Source organism: Vigna angularis, chromosome 4 (assembly GCF_016808095.1).
Source record: "Vigna angularis cultivar LongXiaoDou No.4 chromosome 4, ASM1680809v1, whole genome shotgun sequence".
Taxonomy (NCBI): domain Eukaryota; kingdom Viridiplantae; phylum Streptophyta; class Magnoliopsida; order Fabales; family Fabaceae; genus Vigna; species Vigna angularis.
This window is the reverse complement of record NC_068973.1, coordinates 1,440,669-1,467,112: the sequence shown is the minus strand read 5'-3', so window position 1 is coordinate 1,467,112 and position 26,444 is coordinate 1,440,669. Positions and strand designations below refer to the sequence as shown.

The following is a 26,444-nucleotide window of genomic DNA, read 5'->3' as shown; positions in this document are numbered from 1 at the left end:
TAATACTGTCTCTGATTTTTTGGTTCTAAAAATTTTTAATATTCCAATTAGGTAATGTCAGGTGGTATTATATATGGAAGTAATATGAAAAGTTTCATTTGCTAACTGGCTTAATGTATAAATGGTGCAACTAAAGTTTCAGACAGAAAATCATTATGTCAATTAGCTAATGCTTAAGGTATTGATGGTGCAATTTTAGTTTCATAAATAAAATCATTATGTCAATTAGCTAATTTAGCTTTTGATTAATTAATGGTTTAATGTTTTATCTTCGTATGATTTTTCTATGTTTGGCAAAGTGTAATTTTTATCATGAATTTAATATAGTTTCCTTATGTTTTATTTATTCGTTTTTAATAAATTTTTATGTAATAATAAATTATTGATAGTTTGTTGGCATAATTGAAAAGTGAAGGTTTATAGTATCAATTATGCATATGACCATTTTTGAAACTAAAAACTTCTTCCACATAAGAGTATTTAACTTACCTAGAGTCAAATGTCTTGTGAAACTTTGTGATAATAATGTGTATTAGAGTAAAGAAAAAATGTATCAAATGGATAGTTATATTATGTTATAGTTTTAAGTTTGTGAGATATATATATTTACTAACTAAAATATAGAAAGTTTAATATTGAACCAATTATTCAAAACAAATCCCACCACTACTCATTAATTAAAGTTGATTTTAAAAGATATTAATTACTGCTAATATTAAAATATATTAAAATTCAAAATCAGAAATCAAAATATAATGAATAGAATGAAGGTGATAATAATAATCTTGTTAGTTATTGAGATAATAATAATTTTTATATGTCACTAAACTTTTTTATTTTACTAGTGTAATATTTTTAATTTATATTTGAATTTCTATCTATCTCTCTTAAACATGAATTAAGTTTTTACTATAAATATTTATGTCAATGACAGGATATAAGCTTATTTCATTCATTTATTTCAATACATTTCTCTTAAATTTCCAACTTCTGACTCTAATTATTGTTAGATGTTATCATAACATAACATATTTATAAGCTAAATACCATACTAACAAATCAGTGAAAGAAAAAGTTAAAAATAATTTTAATAACAAACACGTCTTACTATTTCATAAGTTTAATTATATAAATTTTGTTGACATTGAAAGGTGTCTTTGCACTTTATTCCTTAAAAATCTACACTTTAAAAAAAACTATGATAATATTATTTAGTAAGTATATCTCATATAACATTGTGTATTTTAAAAAGCCAAATTTATAAGCAGATGGTATATCTTTGTATGAAACATATTTTAAAGTTTTAGGGGCAACTTCTTGAGTTACCTAATTTATTTTTTATTTTGAATTTTTATGCATAAAACAATTGAATTATATTAAAGAATTCAATTTTTTTCTCTATTTGAAAACATCAATGTATCACAATTAAATTAACTTTACTATTTATACAAGTTATTTCACAAGCACCCACATTTAATTTTAATCTGCAAACAAAATGCTTAAAAGATACTCTGATATTTTGTCCATATTAATTGCTACAAAAGTGGTCTGAGAGAGTCATCTAAAAACAGAAAATACGTTAGTGAATAGAACATTTTTATTGAAGTGTTATTATATATTTTTATTTTATTTTTCATAGTTGTTGTGATATTAGATAAATAACTTTTATATTTTTCTAAACATATATAATATTTCATGTTTTATAACTTTTTATTTTTTCTTAATAACTAAAAAGTGGTAGAATATGTTGGCAACTTTGTTAACAATTTCAGTAGTATATGAAACTAGAATGAAAAAAAAAACTGAAGAGTTAATTGAATTTCAATATGGCGTTGATAAATTTAATAAAAATTGTTTAATTATATCATCCTTGGATATTAAAATGTTAAAATTCTTTGATTAACAATTTTAGGTTCAAAAAGTAAAAAAGAAATATTATTCCATTAATTTTGTTTTATAAACTTTATTAAAGGTTCTGATTTTGTGTTGGTTGTTTGAGACTGAAGGTGATAATATCGATGAAAATGAATGCATGCATATGGGTAGCCCAGAAATTTCACAGCTCACATGTTTTCAACTGATGCATTTCTGAAGATGCTTCAAACCATAGGCTTAAATTGCTGCGCCCTGTGCCAGTTTTGTAAATATCAAAGTGTATGAGTTTGTCATTTCCCACACTTTGCATGCAATGCTATAAGTCAGCCAGAATGCTAAGAAAAGCTACAATTTTACATATTGAAACTCACAAAAGTTACAATTCTTCATAAAATTGTTTTTATTCAAGGACCACATTTTAAGTGTAATTTAATAATCTTGTTTTTAGAGTTTTTTTATATACTTATTATGAGAGAGAAATATATAACTTAATAGTATTAATTTTAATTTTACATTATTTTTTTGTAATATTTTTGTTCAAACAATAACTTTTAATTTAAACTTAAATTAACATAAATATTAATTTTAGTTCATTCAAATAAAATAACTCAGAGAAAATGCCAACATGATATAAACAAGTGTGATAGAGAAACATAGAGAGTATCGAAACAGAAAAAAAAAGGTGGTGTGAACGGGATTCATGTTTTTAATAAAAGAAATAATGTTTTATTTTAACGATTTATTTTTTAAATATAGTTGATTAATAATTTTTTATAATAACGTTGGAGTTAATTAATGGTATTTTACTGAGAAATTAAATAATTGTGGTAAATAAATGAGTGTTTTAAAAATTAAAATTCATAAAAATATGTAACAGTACCACATAAGTATATGAGAAACAGAGATGACAGATGGATGTCGCTACAGCTGACATGCAAGGAAAAAGAGTGGAATAACATAAACTGTTCGGTTTCAAAACATGATCGCTTTCTTCCAAAGAGTTACATCATCACTCTTCCCAACACAACTTCATCGTCATCTTCTTCTCTCTCACCATGACCCCCTCTGTCAATAACCACACAAGTGAAATTGAGTTCACTCATCGTGAAAGTGAAGAAGAGGTAGCACATTTGCATGCAGATTCAGCTCTTGCCATGGACAACAACACAACAATGCAGGTGCATGCAGATCAAAAGTGTATCACTAACAAGAGGTACATGCCCCTTTTGGTGATTAACTATGTCTGTCTCTTTGTGGGTTCTCTTGCTGCTAGTTTGCTCTCTAAGTATTATTTCATCCACAAAGGTTCAAGCATTTTGGTTTCAACCTGGGTTCAAACCGCAGGCTTTCCTCTCTTGATCATCCCAATTTCTCTCCCTTATCTCCTTAAACTCACAAACAGGGTGCCCTTCACCGATTTCACTCCAAGAATGTTACTTCTCTCAATTGCAATTGGCGTTATGTTAGGATTCAACAACCTTTTCTTCTCATGGGGAAATTCATATCTTCCCATTTCAACCTCAGCGCTTTTGCTCTCTTCCCAGCTTGTTTTCAACCTTCTCTTCTCTGTCATCATTGTCAAGCAAAAACTAACCTTTTCAAACGTTAACTGTGTCATCCTTCTTACCTTGAGCTCCATCCTCCTAGCCTTGGACTCTAGCCACGAGACACCAGAGGGGATCACACGGAAGCACTACTTCTTTGGATTCTTCTGCACCATAGCCGCAGGCCTGATGTTTGCGTTCTATCTGCCTCTGATGGAGAAGATCTACAGGAGGGTGTATTGCTATGAAATGGTGATGGAAATGCAGCTTGTGATGGAGTTGGCAGCTACAACACTGGCCACAATTGGCATGGCAGGTGGGGGTGGATTTGCTAAGATGAAGGAAGAAAGTAGAATGGTGTTTGACAAGGGATGCATGGTTTATTGGGTGACGGTGATCGGAAATGTGGTGACTTGGCAGCTGTGTTTCATGGGAACTGCAGGAATGGTGTTCTTGACATCTTCTCTGACAGGGGGCATTTGCATGACGGCATTGTTGTCCATGAATGTGTTGGGAGGAGTTCTGGTCTACAAAGATGCATTCGGCGGTTTCAAAGCTATCTCCACCATTCTCTGCATTTGGGGGTTCCTTTCTTATGTCTATGGCATCTACAAACTAAATCGAAAGGAGCAACACAAAACTCTCACCAGGAACAAGAACCACATCGTCAACATTGTGGCTAACTGAACTATGTATTATGTATTTTCGTTTGTGTGATGTAGTTTATCGTTAAATCTTCCACTAGTGTCCATTATCAATGTCAGAGTATCGCTTTTCTCTAGTTTCATGTATTCAGAACGTTGTTGCTTGTATAAACTTACTCTTAATGAGTCGTTTTAATGTATTGGCAGAAGTTTATTTGCTTTCATAAATATCTTCGCATAAATTTCATTAACTGGTATTGATGAGATAATATAACGTTGGAGAAATATCACGATGGTTGTTGGAGAGGGAGAGAAAAATCACGAATGTTGTGGGAGTGTATCATTATGCGAAAATTTAAATAATACATAAATAATTACGTCTTTTTATCTTAATTATACACATTCAACACATTGAAAAGTCAAATAAAAACTAAAAAGATTTTACAAAGTGCGACTAAAATCATAAACTTAAATTTCATTATATATAATGTTAGTTCATTGCTTCTTCTATATCATGTTAAACAGATTAATTATTTTTATCAATTTAACATGTATTTTTATTTATACCATTTATAGTAGATAAATATATAGAGACAGGATTATTATTATTATGTGAAAAATCTTATTTTTAGAGGAAAGTGAATAATTTTATGACCACTAACAAGTATTTAAAATGCTTTGAAAAGGTTGTTGTTTTATGAAGTGCAGCATGACATTTAAGTTGATCTAGACAAACTTAAAACTTATTCAAGGTATTGCTATTTTTGAGACATATTTCTGGAAGACAAGCTCAATTTAGGAATTGTTAGATATAAGGAGATAGTTGTTTCAAAGAGAATTTAAAACTTATTTTGTGACTTTATGTAAGAATAAAGATTTCTAGGATCTTATCAAAATAATTACGTATATACTATGTGCAGCTATATATGAGAGGAATTTTTGTTTCTTTTAGATGCATTCCAAGTTCCAACCTTTTTAAGATAGTTCTCTCTATATACACAAATATGACACTCCTTCCTTTGATGCATTGTTTCCCAAATTTTCTTTCTAAAGTTAGTTTTTTTGTTCACAAGTCTATTTCTCTTATGACCATCATTCATTAATATCTTAATTAAAAAGTTATCTTAAGTTAATATGATTAAAAAACCAAATGATAATTATTTCTGTTAAAAATTGAACTTTTACAATGCTTCCAACTCACTACAAATTATCCAAAACACTGTTTGTTTGTGTATATCAAGAGATAAATATTTGGGATGCGTATTGTTTAATTTACCAAATCTTACTGTATCATAGTTTGGTGCCGATATAATTTTAAACATTATTTTGGATAATCACGCTTTGTATTTATTCGTTACAATTAAAATTTATTTAGACTTCCAAAACAAAAGTTCGTTATTCTATTATGTAAAGTACACATTCATTCAAAAACTAAAAAATGTTGCTCGTCATATATTGTGATTAAAAATATAAGATAGCAGCTTATAGGTGTTAGTAGTTGAAGTTAGACGATAGTTTATTATAGTTATAAATAATTTAATGCACTGATATTAATAGATAAATAAATAAATAAACTTGAAACTTATTATAAATTGAAGAAATTATAAAGATTTAATGGCTTCGTAAGACAACATTACAAGTTGAAGAAAAAAACTGTGAAAATTGATGTTTTATTATTTCTTTCGTATTAATGTGATGATTTTATAGATTATGTGATGATTATGCCTGATTCAGAATCTAATATTCATTGCATATTTTTCGATCACAGTTCCTTTGCCCAACAAGTAGCATTGACATTGACATTTGAATAAAGAAAATATCTTGGGTGAATGAAACTACCCTATCTCATAAGATTCACAAGCAATTCAATGGAACTACTCCATTTTCTAAACTATTATAATTTTAAAGAGAGATAATTTGATAATTACATGTTTTATCGGGGTAGAGGAAGAAAAAGGGGGTGTAGAAAGAAAATCCTTGCTCTTATTGGAGTGAAGTCAAATAAAATACGAAATAATTTTCATGTTTTTAAATTTTAAAGTATAATTAATTGCCTTTTTTTAATTGTACCCTGTTTAAATTTTTTCTAAAATTATTTTAAATTAATTATGATCTCATGTTTATGAGAAAGTGAAATGAAAAATGACAAACTATTTATCTAAGTTCAAATTAAATTAAATACACTGATAAAAAATAAATTGTGTGAGAACTGAGATGTATTATTTCTACACAATTTGCATAGCCCAGCCTTGCTATGAAGACATGGGCTGGAGTAGACAGAAACCGGAAATGGGCCGTTATAGAGGAGCCCAAAAAGGCCCATCAAGGGGACGTTTTGGCGGGAAGACGTTGTTTCCGGTCATTTACTTCCCGCCAGAGCACACACCCATTAGTATGAAACTGTACAAGAGAACTGAGATTCCAAAAGGCAAGAGTTTATAGGGTTCGGAGTTCTCAGAGAAAGCAGAAGAATCGACAATGGAAGCGTTCGGTGGGTTCGCGGTGGACGAGAAAGCCGTTACGGTTGAGAACGCTTTTTTGGATTTTCTCAAAAGGTTCCCTTCTTTTTTCGTCTTCTGATTCTTTCTTTTCATTTCAAATGAAAATTACTAACTCTGCTGTTTGTTTGAGCGGAATCAACAGTTTCAAATCTAGCCAACGGAACGAGATTCAATACGAAGCGGAGATTGAAGTGATGAGAGTCAACGAATCCAACACTATGTTCATCGATTTCTCCCACGTCGTCAAATTCAGTGACCTCCTCCAGCAGACTATCTCCGATGAGTATTTGAGGTTTTTATTCATGTCTTGAGACTTTGAGTATTTGAGGTTTTTAACATTTCGCGGCACTGAGATTTGCCTTTTCTAGATATGAACCTTATTTGAGGAACGCTTGTAAGAGATTTGTTATGGAACTCAAGCCGTCAGTTGTATCCGACGATGGCCCTAACAAGGACATCAACGTTGCTTTCTACAACATTGCAGTTATTAAGCGGTCTGTGAATTTTTTGCTATAGCTTTTACTGTTAATTGTTTTTAATTTGTTGGTCGTGTCGATTTTTAACTTAAATTGAAGGCTCTGGTGTTTCAATTTGATAGAGTTTGAGTGAGCTCATGGAAATAATTCCGTGCATTTTGTTCACCGCTAAGCTTACTCTTTTGCAGGTTAAGGGAATTGGGCACCTCGGAAATTGGGAGACTTGTATCCGTTACAGGAGTGGTGACGAGGACAAGTGAGGTTCGACCTGAACTTCTCCAAGGAACTTTCAAGTGCTTGGAATGCGGCGGTGTTATAAAGAATGTTGAACAGCAATTCAAGTATACCGAGGTGGTTAAAACAATATTATGTTTTAATTTGATTCTTGTCTTGTTTTATCATTATCATGTTATATTTATGTATGGATTTTATAATTTATTATCTGTCATTTGCTGGGTGTATTGATTTCAAATTTTGCTATTCCCATTCTGATGTTACGCAACACTGCAGCCAACAATCTGTACAAATGCCACCTGTAGCAATCGAACAAGGTGGGTATTGCTTCGCCAGGAGAGCAAGTTTGCTGATTGGCAGAGGGTCAGAATGCAGGAGACATCCAAAGAGATACCTGCGGGCTCTCTTCCTAGGTCATTGGATGTTATTCTTCGTCATGAGATCGTGGAACAGGCCAGGGCTGGTGACACGTGAGATTTCTCTTGCCCCAAATTTCCTTGAACTAGTCAAAGTATAGTGGCTCTTTCTATTGCCTGAACTTGAATAACAGAATAATCGATCACATTCTGGCTGTCTGTAGGGTGATTTTCACAGGTACAGTAGTTGTCATACCTGACATAATGGCATTAGCATCTCCTGGAGAGAGATCAGAGTGTCGTCGTGATGCTTCTCAACGCAAGGGTCCCACCGCTGGAAATGAAGGTGTCGGTGGCCTCAAGGCCCTGGGAGTTAGAGACCTCTCCTATCGTCTAGCGTTTATTGCTAACTCTGTTCAGGTTGGTTATTTGTCAATGTTCATGTCATGTTCATGTGATCTGATTGATTTTGTAACAGATGTTGTTTTTGAATGATTTCATTCAGATTTGTGATGGAAGAAGAGAAATAGACATCAGGAATAGAAAGAAGGATGTCGATGAAGATTACCAACAGTTTACTGTAAGTTTCATGATGCACTCTATCTATATTCATTATAATGTCATCTTTTGGTTTAGATTCTACACTGTAAGCATTTGGGACGTGTCACCTCTATCATGAAACTTGTCGAATATTCATGTATAAGGGCTGCACTTTTTCTTTAATCATTGACTGAATATCATTGCCGTTGTCATATACTTAATCAACTTAAGAATTTTAGGTTGATTGCTATTCTGCCTATCTTTTATTTGAAAAAACACAATTAACCCTATATTTATTTTCCTTGGAGATTTAACAGACGCAGGAACTGGATGAAATTCAACGAATGAGGAATACTCCTGATTTTTTCAACAAACTAGTTGAAAGCGTTGCTCCAACTGTTTTTGGTCATCCAGATATAAAGAGAGCTATCCTTCTTATGCTCATGAGTGGTGTTCACAAATTTACTCATGAAGGCATCAACCTCAGAGGAGACATAAATGTTTGCGTTGTTGGAGATCCCAGCTGTGCAAAATCTCAATTTCTTAAGTAATCCTCTTTTTTTTTTTTGTGTTGTTTACTTTATACTGGTTTGTGCAACGTGAATGGTTATGTATGCTATTTTATCGTTGTAGGTATACTTCAGGCATAGTGCCAAGATCTGTATATACATCTGGGAAATCCTCATCTGCTGCAGGCTTGACTGCAACTGTTGCGAAGGAACCAGAAACTGGGGAGTTTTGTATTGAGGTCAATAATCTTCCCCTTTTGCATTTATTGAAATGTAAAATTTAGTTGCGCTATCAATTACAACAGCTGGATTATTTCTAAGTACCTAAAAATTTGTTTAACTTTAAGTTTTCGTTATCTGTGTATAACTGACATTATTCTATGATTTAGTGAAATTTAATTTTAAATATGCAATGCATTTCCTAGTCTGAGTTGCATTAAACAAGTGCTCTATTCGTTTATATTATGTGTTAAACATATTACAGTAATAGAAACTGCTTTAGCCTGAATTACTCCCTGGAAAAAAGTAATCAAGAAATAATAAAATGTTACATAAACGCATTGAACTAAGTCAGAACATGTATTTTGGTCCCCCTGTCTCATTAATGCATTCTTATCCATCATGGATTGTGAGTTCCAGTAATGCGGAATTGTTTGCATGATGTTGCAATGGGAATTTTGCATTCAAAAATGACAACTGATGTATAGAGTAGCTTATAAAACTATTTATGAAATTAGAATTTTTCAATTTTACAACTCAGTGTAGCATAGAACTATTTATGAAACTAGAATATTTTAATTTTACAACTCAGTGTAGCGTAGAACTATTTATGAAACGTGACTGGCTGGTACTGTATGAAATCGAATGCCACAGAACAGAATGGAGGGTTTCAACATGCTTGTGTGTTGCAAAATCATCATTATCTGATTTGCACGATATTTACCTGACTACTCGATTTTTATATCGATAAATTCTTGTTTCAGGCTGGTGCTTTGATGCTTGCTGACAATGGCATCTGCTGCATTGATGAATTCGACAAGATGGACATCAAAGATCAGGTAAGGCATATTCTTTTTTACTTGCATCACGTGCCGTGCTCGTGAAGTGGCTAGTGTCTCATTTCACTGGGTTGTAGGTTGCCATTCACGAGGCCATGGAACAGCAGACTATTAGTATCACAAAAGCTGGAATACAAGCAACACTTAATGCTCGTACGTCCATTCTTGCCGCTGCCAATCCTGCTGGGGGACGCTATGATAAATCTAAACCACTTAAGGTAAGATGTTCCAATACCCAGTCATGGGGGATCACCATGCCTTTAAATACAACTCGGCCTAACTGTTTTATTTTGCCCTTTTCTCTTTTTCAGTACAATGTGGCCCTTCCACCGGCTATACTTTCGAGGTTCGATCTCGTATATGTTATGATTGATGATCCAGATGATCAGACAGATTATCACATTGCCCATCATATTGTGAGAGTTCATCAAAAGCGAGAAGCTGCTCTTGCTCCAGCATTCTCTACAGCAGAACTGAAGCGTTATATAGCGTATGCAAAAACTCTTAAACCAAAGGTTAAGGTCTCCTCTGGAGTGCTTCTATTAATGAGGATAACTTTTGCGTTTGTGCACCTATCTTATTATTTAGCCTTATTAATGCAGCTCACGTCAGATGCCAGAAAACTACTGGTAGACTCTTATGTTGCGCTTCGTAGAGGTGATACAAATCCAGGGAGTAGAGTTGCTTATCGTATGACAGTTAGGCAGTTGGAAGCATTAATCAGGCTGTCAGAGGCCATCGCACGGTGTCATTTGGACAATCAGGTTCTTTAAATTTCAGAGTCTTATTATCAATATTCACTGATTTCATATTTTATGTTTGGTCTAAAGAAGCTTTGGTATCAGGTACAACCTCGCCATGTTCGTCTAGCAGTGAAACTGCTGAAAACTTCTATTATAAGGTAAGAATTTTATTTCACGTTTACCTTTTGCAGTTTTTATTTTGGGATCTAGCTTTCGGTTATAATTGCATTTTACTTTTTTCTGCAGTGTGGAGTCTAGTGAGATCGATCTGTCAGAGTTTCAAGAAGAAAATCAGAATGCCGGGGCAGCTGGTGGTGTTGGAAATGAAAATAATGGAGATGCTAATGGCGCAGGAGGTGATGGAAATGATAATAGAGATTCTAATGATGGTAAGCTGCTGCTCACCAATTTTCCCTTGAAAATCTTTTCTTGATTAAGCTTAGTTATGCATTGGTTAATTATCCAGCAGGAAATCAAGCAGATGGATCTAACTCCCAGGGAACGAGACAAGCTGACCGAAATGATGGTAAGGTGTCCCTATCCCATTTTACCTTGAAATTATCTATTGATAAAGAAGCAAGCTTAATTTTACATTGGTTTTATTATCTCCCAGGAAATCCAGCGGATGGGTCTAAACCCCAAGCGAAAAAACTCGTTATAAGTGATGAATATTTCCAAAGAGTAACCAGCGCCCTTATCATGCGTCTTAGGCAGCATGAGGAGGCTGCTATGCAAGGTGGTCACTTCAAACCATCGCTTTTGTTATTTAACTCTGAAACACGAGAAAAGTTAAATGTTAAATCAAATTAGCTTTTGGTTCAATGATCGGACACTTGTACTTAATCATGTTATACATCAAGATATTTTTATTGATTTTTTGTTTGGAATATTAGATGTGTCAAATGTTATTTATTGGATTAAAGAGGGAATTTCTATGAACTTCACAGGAAATGGTTTGGCTGGAATGAGACAAAAAGATTTGATTCAATGGTACGTAGACCAACAAAACGAGAGAAATAACTACAGTTCGATGGAGGAAGTGTCAACTGAAATTTCAAAAATTAAAGCTATTATAGAGGTATCTTTTTGTGGAGAACTTTCTAGTACTATTAAAATTAATTATAATTTGTGAAGTTTTGGATAAAATTTATTAAAACTGTAATCACATCATTGTGATTTTTAACAATTTTCATCTTTATCCGGTAGAAAGGAATGTGTTGAGGTGGTGATAGTATTTTATTTTAGTCTTACTTATTTTTAAGAATTAAAAAATATTATTGATGACCATTTTAAATATACACTTGGTGGTGCAGAGTTTAATTCGCAGAGAAGGTCATTTGATAGTGGTGGATGATGGGCAAGAGGCGGCTGCCGAAGGAGGAGGCGCACCTAGAAATAACCGAATTTTAGCGGTGGCTCCCAATTATGTCGTGGATTGACAGTCTTAAGAGAGAAAGAAATTAGAAATTACACACTTCCTATTTTCCATTCACAATTACTTTATTTGTCTCTCTTGAGCTGCAAATTGGTTCCTTATCTGATTGCTTTGTAGTGATGGAAAACTGATTGTGATGGTTCTTTATGATGTATTTGTATTTAGAATATTTGTATTTATTATTCTATAGGTCCTTCTCATCATATTTTTACTTTATACTCAACCATGTTCCCAAATTAGACACGTACCTACACATGTTGACCCAGAGTTTCATCACTAGTTTTATTTTCTATGTCCGCCTCAACTTATTGCAGTTGCCAATAATATACATATTGAATTGTTACATTTTAGTATAAACACAAGGTTTGTCTAATATAATTACTGGGAAAAAAACAATAAAAATGTCGACTGATATAATTTTTAAGGTGAGAAGGATTAGTAAAGATATAACCTGGGCTAGATTTAAGTCTCAATATAGGGCAGTTGACATGAAAAATCACTAAACAAATCAAAATTTACTTTAAACTTTGTAAATTTTTTAAGAAAAATACACAATGCATAAAAAGTTATTTTGTATATACTTTATTTTTTAACAATCTATATTCTGAACTAATTAAATAATCATAAGTATTTTAAAAACAAATTTGAAACCTAAAAATATATATTGTTTGATATAACTAATTTCATGTATACATACTTGTACGCCACCAGTTATATCATACCTTACCTAATCATTTATCTCATCTATTTTTGAAGCCTTGTATCAATTACAAAAATGAAGAGTCAGATTATGAAAGCTGTACAATTATAAAATATATATTGTAATATAATCATATTATGATTGTTTCTTACAAATATATTAACAAAATTTCAGACGACTCATATTATATATACATATATATATATATATATATATATATATATATATATATATATATATATATATATATATATATATATATATATATATATATATATATATATATATATATATTTTGTTGACAATGTCTTTATACATCTTTAAACTAAAAGTACCCTTCCAACACTAAAAACCTTTTCACAAAATAAATTCACGCATACAAAAGTTTACTTAAACCAAATTATCAAAGTACAAGTATTTTAATCTCATTTAATCGAAATATATTCCAAAAATATATATGAAAGTATTTATTAATATTCCCCTTTTCCAAAATAGAAGAGGGTAGGGTATATCTACATCGAGGGTTTGTAGACCCTACAAGTGATAAGTTTAGAGTTTGAGTTTATCCACACACAAAGCATAGATTTACAAGGTTGTTTAGGCAGTCAAATAACGGTATTACTCATTGATTTGTTTATATTATAAACTGAAAAAGAGTTTGAACATAAGAAAATGGAAGTGACTGGCAGTAGCATACCAGCTAAGCCATGTGCCAAGTTTCAGTTGAGAACCCAAATTAAACAGAAACGCATTTTTGTCTTGAAGAATACCCAACGCAGATGATAAAGCCAAATTATGAGTTACAGATAAGCATCATGCCTATTAAAATCAATAAAATTAATAAAATGATAGATAACATAAATACAAAACGTAAGGGACCCGCTTCTGATATTTGCCACCTATGGAATAAGTTTAGTGCCAACTGTCACTTCCCCCCACAAAACCTCCCTTCCCTTTTATACCCCTCTCCCACCCCACATAATTACCACATTAATCATATCTCTAAGACATAACTCTTTTATAATTATCCTGTCTTTACCTCTTTGCCCTTCCTTCATCTTTGACGTTAACGTCTCATACTTGTTGCATGGACCGACAGACTCATTTGAGCAGCACACTTTTGCTGGCATGAATGTGCAATAGGTCATGCATGTAATTACCTTCCAATTTCAAGGTTCTTTTCTTTGCTTGTAACTTTGAACTATGTATGATGTCTGTGCTGGATTGGTGACTCAGTTCCTTCACAGTAACACATACTTATCATCATTTATATATGCCTATTGATTTGGAAGGACAAGTGGCTTCAACACTTGCATTCATATCTACTTTCAAGTCCCTTCAAAACTTTCAAAACACAACATGGGCTATTGGAAGTCCAAGGTTCTTCCCAAGATCAAGAAGGTTTTCGAGAAGAATACCTCCAAGAAAGCTGCTGCTGCTGAGGCCACCAAGTCCTTCGATGACTCTAAGGTTTCACACTCTTCTCAAATTTCTCACTCCTTTTTCCTTCAACTTTTTCTTAATTTGGTGTTTTCTTTGTAGGAGGAATACAACAAAGTGTTTGAAGAAAAGAAGACTGAACTTCAAACTAAAGTGGTTGAAATATATGAGGCTTCACCAACTGAAATCAAGGTGAGAACTGAGCATACACATATATGTAATACAAGAAATAGAGAGAAAGAGTCAAACCAACGATTGATTTAAAACTTTTTGTCACCTTGTAGAGTTTGGTTAAAGAACGCAAAGAAGGAGGGCTAAAGAAGAACACCACAGAAGTTCACAAGTTCCTAGAAGAGCTTGTTAAAATTGGTAAAGTGATTGTGGCCATTTTTTAACTCAAAGTTGTAACTGTGATCTCTGTTACTTATAAAGGAATGATAAAATTTCAGATTTCCCTGGATCAAAGGCGGCATCTGAAGCATCTTCTAAGTTTGGACCAACCTTGGCTTCGAGTTCGGTTTTCTTTGTGTTTGAGAAGGTGTCAACTTTCGTTGTTACAGAAGAGAAAGAAGAGAAGGGTGAAACTAAAACAGAAGAAACAAGTAGTACTGTTGTCCAAGAGAGAGAGATAGTGGTTGAAGAGGAGAAAAAGGAAGATGAGAAAGCACAAGTAATAGAGACAAGTGGCGAGAAAAAGGTGGAAGAACAACCAGCTGAAGCTGCTGCAAAAGAGGAAGAGAAATCTACTGAAGCAGCTGAGAAAGAAGAAGCAGCAAAGGCTTGAAAATTTGGTACAGAAAAAGATGTAGCTGCTTTCTTGAAGGATGCAGCAGATATACTGTACTCTTAGTTTGGATATACTGAAAATTGTGACATAGCATTCCCTTATTCTTTTATTCCTGTGTAAAATCGGTTTTGTGGTGCTTAGTTTGATTTTGCTGCAGATTTGGTGATTAGTATGCATGTGAATGTTGTATGGTGAATTGTTTTGTAATTTTCACTTTGATTTCTCATTCAAGAAATTGTAATAATAATTGGTTCATGGAACCCTTCCTGTAGCTATTTGTTGTTTCATTTAACACTTGTCAGTGTTCCATTATCATGGAAGTTCTGTTTGGCTTAGTTTATATTTATTTGTTTTCTTCCTCTGTGTTGTGTGTCAATTAACTGCTCTCGCCACCAATTCCTTAGAATTTACAGGTAAAGCCTTTGCTTTTTTGGTAAGAAGGGATTTTGATGTGTTTAAACATATTATGAGTAATAATTTTAGATAATATGAAATTGTTCTAAACATTACTTTTTTTAAGCTAAAATTTTGATAATGTTAATGATAATTTAGAGTCTAATTCATAAATTAATTATAATTTTTATTTAATACTTATTTTAGAAATCTAATCTTTAAATTAATATTTAAATTAATTACTGTATTTTTTATCTCTAAAATTAATTATTATTTAAAAAATTTCTTTTTGTTATCATATTAAGAAAAGAAAGAAATTAATGGGATGTAATTAGTTTATGAGGAATAAAACTACCAAACTACAGTGTTTTAAATGATAACAAATATATTTAAATATTGAAGTCACATATATACTTATACATTGATATTTGTTAATAATTGTGTAATATAATTAAATGAAACTTTATAAATTCAAAGTCTAATGGAAAAACCTTCTTTATAAAAATTGAGAATATCTGAATTATTAAAATATAAAAATTATTTATTGTAATAAACTATAACACTTGTCTAATGTAACTGATATTATTAGGTTTCGCGTATTGTAAGCATCACATTTTCATAATATTAAATTAATTTTATTAAATAAATATATAGTTTATTATATTTTTCATTTATTTTAGAGTGTGTTGTTTTTAATTAAAAAAATAAAGAGTGAATACATATATTTAAAAATTAATTATTGAAGAATATTTAGATATTTTAAGAAGAGAAATAAAGGTAGACAACTTTGTTAATTATACTGATTTTAACGAAAAAGAGATTAAATTATTATAATTACTCATGAAGGATATTTATGTTGTATTTTGAATTAAGAAATTAATTATAGTTATAAATTTTGAGAAAACAATTAATTATATTATGTATATTGTATTTTTTTTAAGAAAATAAGATTGTATTGTTATCAATTTTAAGAAAAAAATTAATTATATTATATATGTTGCATTTTTTTTAAGAAAATAAGATAGTATTGTTATAAAAATTATGTTATTTATATTTAGAGTTTCTGTTGGTTGTTAGTGTGGAATTATTGTTGTTGTTAATATAAATTATTGCTGCTGTTGATATAAATTATTATTGTTGTGATTAATATATATTAAAATGTTATAGTTTATATATATATATATATATATATATATATATATATGTGTGTGTGTGTGTGTGTGTGTGTGTGTGTATATATATATATATATATATATAATTATTGTGGTTGATATTTTAAATATGAAAACTTTATTATTACATAGAGTTCATTATTTATGTGAGAAAAACGTATGTTCTGTGCTACTTTGATTTGAAAAATATTGTGTATGAGATCTCTGAAATTAAGTACAAAGAAGATCCTTGGCACATTAGAGAGCAGAATGAATGATATTTAATAATATAAGATTTTACTTAAAATCTTGATTTTCTGAAAATCGATGAATTGGTTAAAAATTAGTAAACAATTATGGTGATTGAGATTTTTGTTGTGTATGATATTTTTTTTTTTATAAATAGTTATAAAAAGAAATTACATAGAGAACCGATTACCTTGGATAGGAGAGGAATACAAGTTAAAATTTGGATATGTTTCTCAATTTTTTTTTGAGAATTTTATATTATAAAGTATTGTGTTAATTTGTGTAGTGAAAAATCAGTTCATAGAATTTCATTTTGGATATGTTTGGATTTTTTTTTAAAGGATATGTATGGATTTAAACAATTTTAAAGAAGATATTTTCAATTATATATGTTTCATATTTGATAACAATTTATTTAGGATTCCACATTCCTTTTTAGTTTTTTATATAAAAAAAGTAAGATTTATTGTCATTGATTTATATGAAATATGTGATAATTAATTAATAGAAATAGTGGGATGTTAGACAAATGAGCTAGAACAAAAATCAATAATATCATATATCATGTTTCAAGGACTACATTATCATAATTAGTTAAGAAATTAATGAAAACATTGATTTATAACAATCAAAATTTGAACATTTATAAATACAGTATTAAGGCACATACAATAAAAAAAATGATAGCATCTACCATCATTATCTAAATTAAAGTTATGCTAGCATATGTTCTCTATATATTAGTATTTGTATATAATCAAGAGTATGAAACATGTAATGTAGTATACTTCAATTATGAAATGGAAGTTAGGAAGACATAGAGCCTAGATGGTACATTTAGAGTGAAAAGAAGAAATTGTTGCCCTTGAATAAAGAGATAAAAATAAAAAAATTATCCATAAAATTATTATGTTACAATACCAAAGAATTCATAGTTCTTGAAATGGAGATATATGAAGATGTGGGAGTAATAAAGGAGGAAAGAAATATAGTGTGTATACAAGAAAAAATATAGAAAGATATTTACCTTGTATAAAGCTTAAGGAAATAAAAAAACAAATACGTTTTTGGAATCACAATAATTGTTGGAAAGTTGGACTTGAAGCACTTAGTTTCTGTTGAATAAAAACATATTAGATCAATTTCTACTAGGATTAAAACATCTAAAATGGATTAAACACTTGAAATATTTGAGATATTTAACTATTAATTTATAGATACCGTGTTTTCAAATTTGGTTACTAAAACATACAAAAAAATATGTAAGGTGTTGAAAGAAAAACTTGAAAAATCTGGAGTTGAAAAGGTAGAATAAAAAATAATTTGAATTCTATAGATAATTTGATAGAAAAATTGAATGCATTGAACCTAAAGGATGAAAATAGAAGTTTTTGTAAGATCAAGATGTACCACTTGGTTCTTCGTGTCTACCTTCTAACTTTTGATTGCACTTTCTCTTCTCAAACTAAGATCTTCCAAGTCCTTGTCTACAATAACACTTAAGTAAACAAGACGTAAGAGACAATAAAATGCAATAGTTAATGAACTTGTTGTCATATCTTGTGAGTGATACCTTTTGTATTACATTTATGAGTCTTTACCTGTATGGGTTTAGGTTGAGTATGCATGACCTAGTTTAAGATGGTTTAGGATACCTTAACTTTTAATACAACACTTTCTTATCAATTATTTAACTTTATCTCCATTTAGTGTGATCGAACTATCTTAAGTGGACATGCCAAAATGATATTACATATATGGATAAACTGAGATAAGATCATCCGATGATAACATTCTAGGTTTCACATTATTCAAAATCTACCTTATGGAGATAAATATTAGTATAATTTTGAAAATATAAAAAAAAATATCAATCTCTATATACATAACAAATCTAGAAGTAAAGGAATAAAAGGAGGATCCAATACAAAATTCTTACCTTCAATGATAAATTAAAAAAAATCAATTTGCATCTATTATATATTTTATATTTCGTCATCAACTCATCTTTATAAAGGGGACACATAAAAATTCACGAGAATTAAAAACATAATCCTAACAAAGAAAATGTAAAAAGTGATTACCAATCCACTAAAGAAAACTATTGTTCTGGTCATTAGATTATCAACTCTTAGATTTCATTAGGCTATCTACTCACTAGACATTTATAACAAGATTCTCTACCTTAGAAAGATTTCAGCACACTAAGATTTACAATCATATTTTTTGGAGAACAAAACAATTCATAGTATATTGACTTTGAAAAGTGTAATGAAATATTTTGAACTTATGCTAATTTGGATTGAAAATGAACTTATATACAAGCAAAACTGGCAAGAGTGACCATGGAACAAAGAGAAATACATATATTTGTCTTTCTTCAAGTTACCCAAAGATGTAAAATAAAAGATGAAAAACATACAAAGAAATTTCTTTTGAAAAAAATGTGAGGAAAGTGGAAAGTTAGTTCAGGGAGATTGGGATAGGATATGTACTTCAAAGGACAAGGAAGGTTTGAGTCTAAAATACTTGTCTTATTTTTATATGATATGTTTTAGGAAAAGCAGATGAAGAATGCAAATAGAAAAAGTTAATTTTTGTTGCAAGGTATTGAATGTCAAATATACACTTTTTTAGTAAAAAATGAAATAAAAAAATTAGTAGATTATAGAGGAATTTTGAGCAAAAAATTAAATTTCCTAGAAGATAGAAACTAATCAAAGAGAAAATTATTAAATAATTTCTAAAAAATTTAGGCAGAATATCTCCACAATACAACAAATGGAAAGAACACTAGACATCTCCATATGAAAATGGTACGAGTATAAACTTGGTAAATTCAACATATACATTAATACATCGACAATAAAAATGTAATTTCTCAATATATTTTGGAGTATCAAATATATCATCTAATGTATTTATTTTCTTTGAAATTATTAATTTACATAATTCAAACAAAGAATAATTTGGCTAAACTCAAATGTTTTAAATTACTAATTTTTTTTGCCAAGATCGAAGACAATGCTAGTCGTCTTGTATACTTTTAGAGTGAAATAGACGGAGTATTTTTTATTTTTGAAAGTAGATAAAAGATTCAAAAATGGACAGCGAGATGGCAGTTTCTTTCCTAGGGAAAGTTTTAATAACGTTATAACGCTATGAAGTGTGAGTTTGAGTTTGAGAACTTCAACACATGATGCCACCTTAATAAATTGTCCTCGTTCGTTTAAGGATTCAATCACCCATTAACTCCACCGTTCTTAAAAATTCAATCTTTGTTTTTGTGCTGGGTCGATCAATTTAATCAGATCGTTCAAAATATCATAATTAATGTGTTATTTATTGAATCAAAATCACAGAATCAACCAGCAAACTAGGTTAAATCGATGTTTCCCACTTGGAAATTCTGATGTGGAAAAAAGTTTAGGGATTCATACGTATATAATCTCAGATTGAAAAGTAGCACCCCCCAGAAAAAAAATTTGTGAGGAAATGGATCCAAATCCTGATGCAATTAAGGAGGATTTGAACCGGTTTAGGTATTCTGTCAGTGAAAATTTCAACAAAGTTCAAAAGGTGACTTCTCATTTCGTAATTCATAACCATGTCTCTGTTTTTCTATTGGAGTATGAGTAGGACCCATTTAATTCTTTGTTTTCTTTTCCGCTCTGTTTCTTGTCACACTCCAAGTATTTCTTTTTCTGGTATAGACCTAACATGTCTTGTCGTACTAGTCACGTGCGAGACTAATATGAACATTTCCCCATAACTATATAGTATTGGTACTGAGATGCTTTATCATGTTGGACTAAATAAGACTCCTTGCATGAACCCACTGAAACATTTAATCCTCAATTCGATCAATGGATGATGTAACTTTATTTTTTCCTAACTATAATTTCTAGGGTTACAATATGAAGTTAATTGATGGTAGAAAAATTGGTACTTTTTTTTTCTGTCAGTTGCCAATACCCTTTTTTTGTAATTGATTCACTCGAGGGAGTTAAGTCTGAATTCAAAGCTGAAGTTGATTTGTAGTTGATTTGTTTTGCACAAGAGTTGCTGAATGAGATTTACCTACAAATTTGATTTGGATTCTGAAATTTTGCTTTGGAAGCTGAAATAGTTTGGCACTTCTGCAATAGGTTGTTTAACATGTTTTATAGCCGAATTGGGGGTATTAGTACAAGTTCTTGGAAACTTTTTTCATAATGCTAATGTTTTTTTAATGGAACTGAACTGCTGTATCTGTGTCGTGGTTCTTGTTTCAAATTTAGGGAGGATATTTAGAGTGTACTGAGAATCTTTGTGAATTTGGAAATTATTTTATGATTTTTATAAACTCTTGGTGTATTTCAATAAATTGCTGACTTTTAGCCTGTTCCACGATGATTGATTATCATATTTATAATGCAAGTCTTCATGTGATAAGAAGCTTATTTACATCATATAGAATTACCGCTGGTTATCTTTGTACTATTTATTTTGTGTTCTTTTCACCCGTCCTATGTTTATTGGATTCAGGGTTCTAATGTTCCATGGAAATTTTAATATACTAGGACACTAAAGAGCAGAGTTATGAGCTTCACTTGCTCATTCTCATTTTTCTTGTAATGAACATGGGAGAATATAGACTTTGTCTTCTTTTGAAGTGCTGTCTTTGGGAATTCTAGTCATTCTTCTTAGTTCTATTTTCCTAGGTATACCTTGGAGTTGGAACAATGACCTTTTTAATGATTTTTTTCTCTTTTTTGATGTTTTCGTTTTCAACCTTTGCCTTCCGTAAGTTACTGTGATGGGGTAGATCGTAGATGTAAACTAGAATACACATTACTGTTAGCTGGTGTGTATGAATGAAATAGCATTGAGACCTTTTATCATTGTGATAAGAATTTGGGCATTATGAGGTGCCCAAGTCTCGTACGGAAGAGTATGTGGTGTTTGATGGAATGCTTAAATGCTTGGTTCTTCCCCGTTAGTACATATCTTTCTAGGGTGGACTCCCCATGTATTTAGTACTTTTCACATGTTTAAGGTCCAGGGAATCCTTTATATTTTGTTAGGCACAAATTTGCTGTTATGCATTTATTTGCTTAATAAGTTTGAACTTGACAATGAGTTAAAAAAAATTGTCATCACTACAGCTTGAAGAACAAGTTGCTGAGGTTGAAAAGTTCTACCTTTCGACTAAAGCTCAAGTTAATAGTGTCAAAGACAAAGGCCGGGAGAAGCTTGTTATTGGCAGTAGAAGGTCACAGCAAGGTGCATCAAGTAAGGAACCTAATTCTTCAAACGCAATGCAAGAGGTTATACAACAGTTTTCCACAATATTGCATCAGGCAAGTGGAAATACCCTGCAACTGTTTTTGTTATTTCATATTTCAATTGTGGGTTAAGATAATGCAATCAGGGACCTACGTGGGAAATTGGTGTCAATATTCTTTCTACTGGACCTACATGAATTGAACTTGAACCATTGATCAATCAGAACCATTTGGTCAGCTTTCAATAATAGACAGCATTAGTTGTTTTGCTATTAATTGGTTGTGCTTGTTAGCCAGATGGGACCTGTATTGAAATTCCATGTATTCCCTTTGCTACTATGTTCTAGCATACATACATCACATACTTGTCATCTTGCCTATGGCTCTATGGGGCTCCATGTGACCCTGTCATAACTTGCTCTTGCCTTAGTATGAACCCTTTTTACTCATTTTCTTTGTTGCAAAGCATGCATTTGTCTCCCTGAATTGAAAATGTTTAAATTTATGAAATATTTAAAACCCAACTAAATTTAAATAAAATAAATAAATTATCATATTTAGATGTGTTTATTTTCTTGAAAAGAATATCTACTACCATCTTACTTTGACTGAGAATAACAGTGCAGTAATCGTTTATCTTCTTGGTTATATAAATGAATGACCTCCTGTTATTATGTTGAATCTTCTATATTTACTGCACCGAGTTTCCTGCAGAAAATCAATAGTGATACATTTTTTTTCTTCTCAGATAGCCGAGCATAAATGGGCTTGGCCCTTCTTGGAGCCTGTAGATGTTGAAGGTCTTGGGTTGCATGACTATCATGAGGTATTTAATTTTTCTTTTCTTTTTAAAGGCTTTTTCTTGATTTTAACTGTAAATATCTAAACAAGGAAAGCTATAGATATATTATTTTTGAGTTGAAAATATGAAATATTATTGATGGTTAATCTTTGGTTTCCTCCTTTTTATAGAGGAGAGGAAATTAAATCCTAAAAAGGAGAGAAAATGACGATAGAGAATTACCTAAAAGTAAGCTAAACAAAAACGATAACAGAGCAATCATACAGGAAAATAATATAGTTACTAGTTATATAGGTTATGAATCACCTTCGAAATTGGGATGTAATTTTTGTTGGACCCATTTATCACTATGGATTAAATGAAAAGGTTTAGATGCATGATAAGGTTGAGAGAGTAAGAAGTTCTGTGACTTTTGGAAAGAATAGAACCTTCACAATTAAAAGAAGAACAATCAGCATTTCTGAATAGATTTGGAAATAAATGTTATTGATAATTCATTTGTGTAGGGTTTCCCTCTTTATAGAGAAGAATTACGTCAGGTGAAAGATGGAATCTAGTAATGGAAATAAATATGACAATAATGAATTACAGAAAAATAAGCTAAACAAAAACAATCACAGAGTAATCATACAGAATACAGTATTTACTAGCTATTATATAGGAAAAGAAATTAACATTGAGAGATATTTCAGAGGATCAAATAGAGATTTTAGTCCTCTTTTGACACCTTTCAACAGAATCACTTTGGAAATCATTATCATTTTTAACTTAAAAGCATGTATACTTGTAAGCTTTTAGAAAAACACTACTTTTTTAACAGAGTTCTTTGTTTACTGCGTTATTAAAATATTTTTTTAATTTTCTTCTCCTAGATTATTGCGAAGCCTATGGATTTCAGTACGATAAAAAAGAAAATGGATGCCAAGGATGGTTCTGGTTATAAGAACGTGCGTGAGATATATTCTGATGTCAGGTTGATTTTTAAGAATGCAATGAAATACAACAACGAAAAACATGATATCCACATTATGGCAAAGTCATTGCTTGAAAAATTTGAAAAGAAATGGCTGCAGCTGTTGCCTGAAGTTGCTCATGCGGTAATCTGTTTTCCCGAAATATTTTCCTTTCTTTGGATGAATGAAACTTTCTTATATTTTTAGTCATTCTATGAATATTATACCAAATATCCGTACTTTTTAATGTGATTATTTCAGGAAAGTGAACAATTAAAGGAAGAAGCACATATGCAGTTGGAAAAGCAGCTTGCTCAAGAAGCTACTTATGCCAATATGGCAAAGGATATAAGCCTTTCGGTTGATACACTATCTTCTTTCTAAGTTGTGTGTAAAATCTATTGCATTACTTTATAGTAAATCAGACGGTTAATGAGTTTGCTTACATGTTGTTTCAGCTATGCGAGGTTGAGGTGCACTTAAAGAATCTCAAAGAAATGGTCATTGAAAAGTGCAGGTTCGTGAAATAGCTGTCCATTAATATTTATTATTACATGGTGATGAAGGTCAAATTGCAATAAATGAGTGTTATTAGTCATCTGGGTGTTTGTTGTTCTGTCTTTGACAATGAAGTTAAAATGTCACTAAAATCTTGAGATATTAAATTCAAAATGGTACTTGAATTTATAAAGATTTACCAGCATCTTCAGTTCTAAGTACAAAAGGTATCACTAACTTCTCCACCTACTCATGCTGTTCAAATTTTCCGTTATATTTCAGTGTCATTAAAAGGAATATCCTGACAAATAATATATCTGTTGATTTGGTCTTTTTCTATATAAAGCCAAATTTATTGAAAGATTTGAGTCCAATGGACCTTTTAAATCAACATTCAGTCCCAGATTTACAATAAGGTGGTTGACACAACACAGGATTTGACCACCACTCTTAATAAGACATTGATGCTTTTTCAAGTTTACCTTTTATCCACAACCAACTTCTAACTTTGACCGATTCCCACCACCTTTTCTTGATTAAGCTGAGAAGCATTGAAAAAAATATGGTTCCTGTGTATCCATATAGATAATAATATGCAAAGTCAAACTGCAGCTGTTCTTTGAAGCATGGAAGAACTTTGTTTTTCCCACCCAACCAAACCAAACAGAACAACATTGTCAAATGTGACGAGAGATATCTCAGAAGATTTAGTATTGAGAGCCAAATGGAGTTTTGTGCTGCAAATAGTCGATCCCAGCTAGTGTGATAAGGCTTTTGTCGTTGCTTGTATTAAGAGTGTCATTTTGGTGTTCTTCGTTGTTCATTGCTTAGGAAATAAATGTTTTTGAATTAGATTTGAAGGGTTTTGAAAGAAAAATGGAAAAGGTTGTGGGTTCAATTCTTCCAATAAAAAAACTAATAACTAATATTTGCCGATAAAAAAATTAACTAATCTAGTTGACACTTCATTGGGATAAGTGATTAAGTTCTGATAATCTTTCAGATTTGAGTATGAATTGTAATTTTTATTCGTGCATGAATTGATTATTTTTAGAAAGTGACCATTCACAAGGACTAATGCAGATACCAGTGTATTATTTAGTCCAGCAATATGTGGTCCATAAATATTTGTTTTTTCATAATTTGATCCTTTAAATACATGACTTTGATACATGTGTCATTTAGTTGATTATGGGTACTCTGCATTGTTACTTTGTTGGCAATACTGCAGGAAAATATCGATTCGTGAGAAACTGGAACTTGTTAAGTCTTTCAGCAGACTGAATTTTGAAAATCTCAACAAGGCATTGCAGATAATTTCTGAGAATGACCCAACCTTCAAACCTAATGATCTAGAAGTGAACCTTGACCTTGATAATCAGGTTTACAACGTTACTCTATGGCTAACAGTTTGTTCTCATTCATTTTTTGTTAATTTTGTCTTGACTATACTAAGTTGTTTTGTATAGCACGTGCTTTGGTGCTGTTAACCAATTTGACTACTTTATGCAGACCGACTACACAGTATGGAAACTAAACGTTTTTGTCAAAAAAGCACTGGAAGAACAGGGAAAAAATGCTGCTGAGGAGCTAAATGTTAATCACAATGGTAACTTTGAGGACAAGAAAAACACCAACAAAAGGAGGAAATTGTGATTCTTTTGCCGAAGAGATCAATATAGAATAAATGAAAAGCTTTCGACTTTGTGATTCACTTTTGCAGTACACAAGGCATTATCTTAGTTTTGATTAAGCGGGATGCTCAATAAACTTGTACTGTTCAACATGCTTACCATGTCACATACAGTGATTACGATCTTTTAGTTAAACAACTTTCGAGATATTCAAAGAGACTTTTTTCTTTTTTGAAAATTCGTTTTTTTGGGAACAGGTGACTGTTTATTAGTTTCTTAAAATGCAGGCTTTAATGAAAGGTTTAAGGAAAAGGGCACAACCAAACTATTGAAACTAGGACTTGAAAATTGTTCAGAGATCAACTTACCATCATGTCACTGAGATTGATCAATATGACTTAAAACTATACATACTTATATTTTATATCTTTTGCATTTCAGTCTGAATTTTTTTTTTATTTTTTCAGATTATACAATTTAAAAGTCCTTTTTGAAAAAATAAAAATAACTTCCAAATTACACATAACTTCTAGATTATTCGGTCCAAAAATCATTTTTGACTTTTAGATTACATAATTCAAAAAGTTTCTGAAATTGACAATCTGAAAATCATTTTTTAATTTCAAATTACACAATAAAAAAAAAGACAAAAAAA

At 31.0% G+C, this 26,444-nt stretch overlaps 4 protein-coding genes across 8 annotated transcripts; all 4 read left to right on the top strand.

Annotated features, from left to right (window-relative positions):
• The first annotated feature begins 2,795 nt into the window (after positions 1-2,795).
• On the top strand, positions 2,796-4,291 carry LOC108321085 (probable purine permease 4). Its single transcript, XM_017552729.2, has one exon. It carries the CDS (start codon positions 2,931-2,933, stop codon positions 4,104-4,106), a length of 1,176 nt encoding a protein of 391 aa, XP_017408218.1. The 5' UTR covers positions 2,796-2,930; the 3' UTR covers positions 4,107-4,291.
• Positions 4,292-6,447: 2,156 nt separating this feature from the next.
• LOC108321043 (DNA replication licensing factor MCM6) lies at positions 6,448-12,118 on the top strand. 2 transcript variants are annotated; one of them, XM_017552682.2, is made up of 19 exons: positions 6,448-6,618; positions 6,707-6,856; positions 6,933-7,058; positions 7,229-7,391; positions 7,551-7,744; positions 7,855-8,050; positions 8,136-8,210; positions 8,488-8,717; positions 8,804-8,918; positions 9,663-9,737; positions 9,815-9,955; positions 10,049-10,252; positions 10,340-10,501; positions 10,583-10,638; positions 10,727-10,869; positions 10,947-11,006; positions 11,094-11,216; positions 11,428-11,558; positions 11,794-12,118. In XM_017552682.2, the coding sequence occupies exons 1-19, from the start codon at positions 6,542-6,544 to the stop codon at positions 11,917-11,919; spliced, it is 2,547 nt and encodes an 848-aa protein (XP_017408171.1). In that variant the 5' UTR covers positions 6,448-6,541; the 3' UTR covers positions 11,920-12,118. The 2 variants fall into 2 exon arrangements, with proteins under 2 accessions (XP_017408171.1, XP_017408172.1); XM_017552683.2 differs by having other exon boundaries at positions 6,449-6,618; positions 10,950-11,006.
• Positions 12,119-13,790: 1,672 nt separating this feature from the next.
• On the top strand, positions 13,791-15,113 carry LOC108321080 (plasma membrane-associated cation-binding protein 1). The gene is made up of 4 exons (XM_017552725.2): positions 13,791-14,085; positions 14,158-14,247; positions 14,340-14,424; positions 14,505-15,113. The coding sequence occupies exons 1-4, from the start codon at positions 13,975-13,977 to the stop codon at positions 14,837-14,839; spliced, it is 621 nt and encodes a 206-aa protein (XP_017408214.1). The 5' UTR covers positions 13,791-13,974; the 3' UTR covers positions 14,840-15,113.
• Positions 15,114-19,903: 4,790 nt separating this feature from the next.
• On the top strand, positions 19,904-25,998 carry LOC108321095 (transcription factor GTE1). Of its 4 annotated transcripts, none has more exons than XM_017552739.2 (8): positions 19,904-20,214; positions 21,783-21,977; positions 22,651-22,728; positions 23,577-23,801; positions 23,919-24,017; positions 24,116-24,174; positions 25,387-25,537; positions 25,668-25,998. In XM_017552739.2, the coding sequence occupies exons 1-8, from the start codon at positions 20,131-20,133 to the stop codon at positions 25,809-25,811; spliced, it is 1,035 nt and encodes a 344-aa protein (XP_017408228.1). In that variant the 5' UTR covers positions 19,904-20,130; the 3' UTR covers positions 25,812-25,998. The 4 variants fall into 4 exon arrangements, with proteins under 4 accessions (XP_017408228.1, XP_017408231.1, XP_017408230.1 ...); XM_017552742.2 differs by lacking the exon at positions 19,904-20,214 and adding an exon at positions 20,470-20,510; XM_017552741.2 differs by lacking the exon at positions 19,904-20,214 and adding an exon at positions 20,539-20,580.
• The last annotated feature ends 446 nt before the right edge of the window (positions 25,999-26,444 follow it).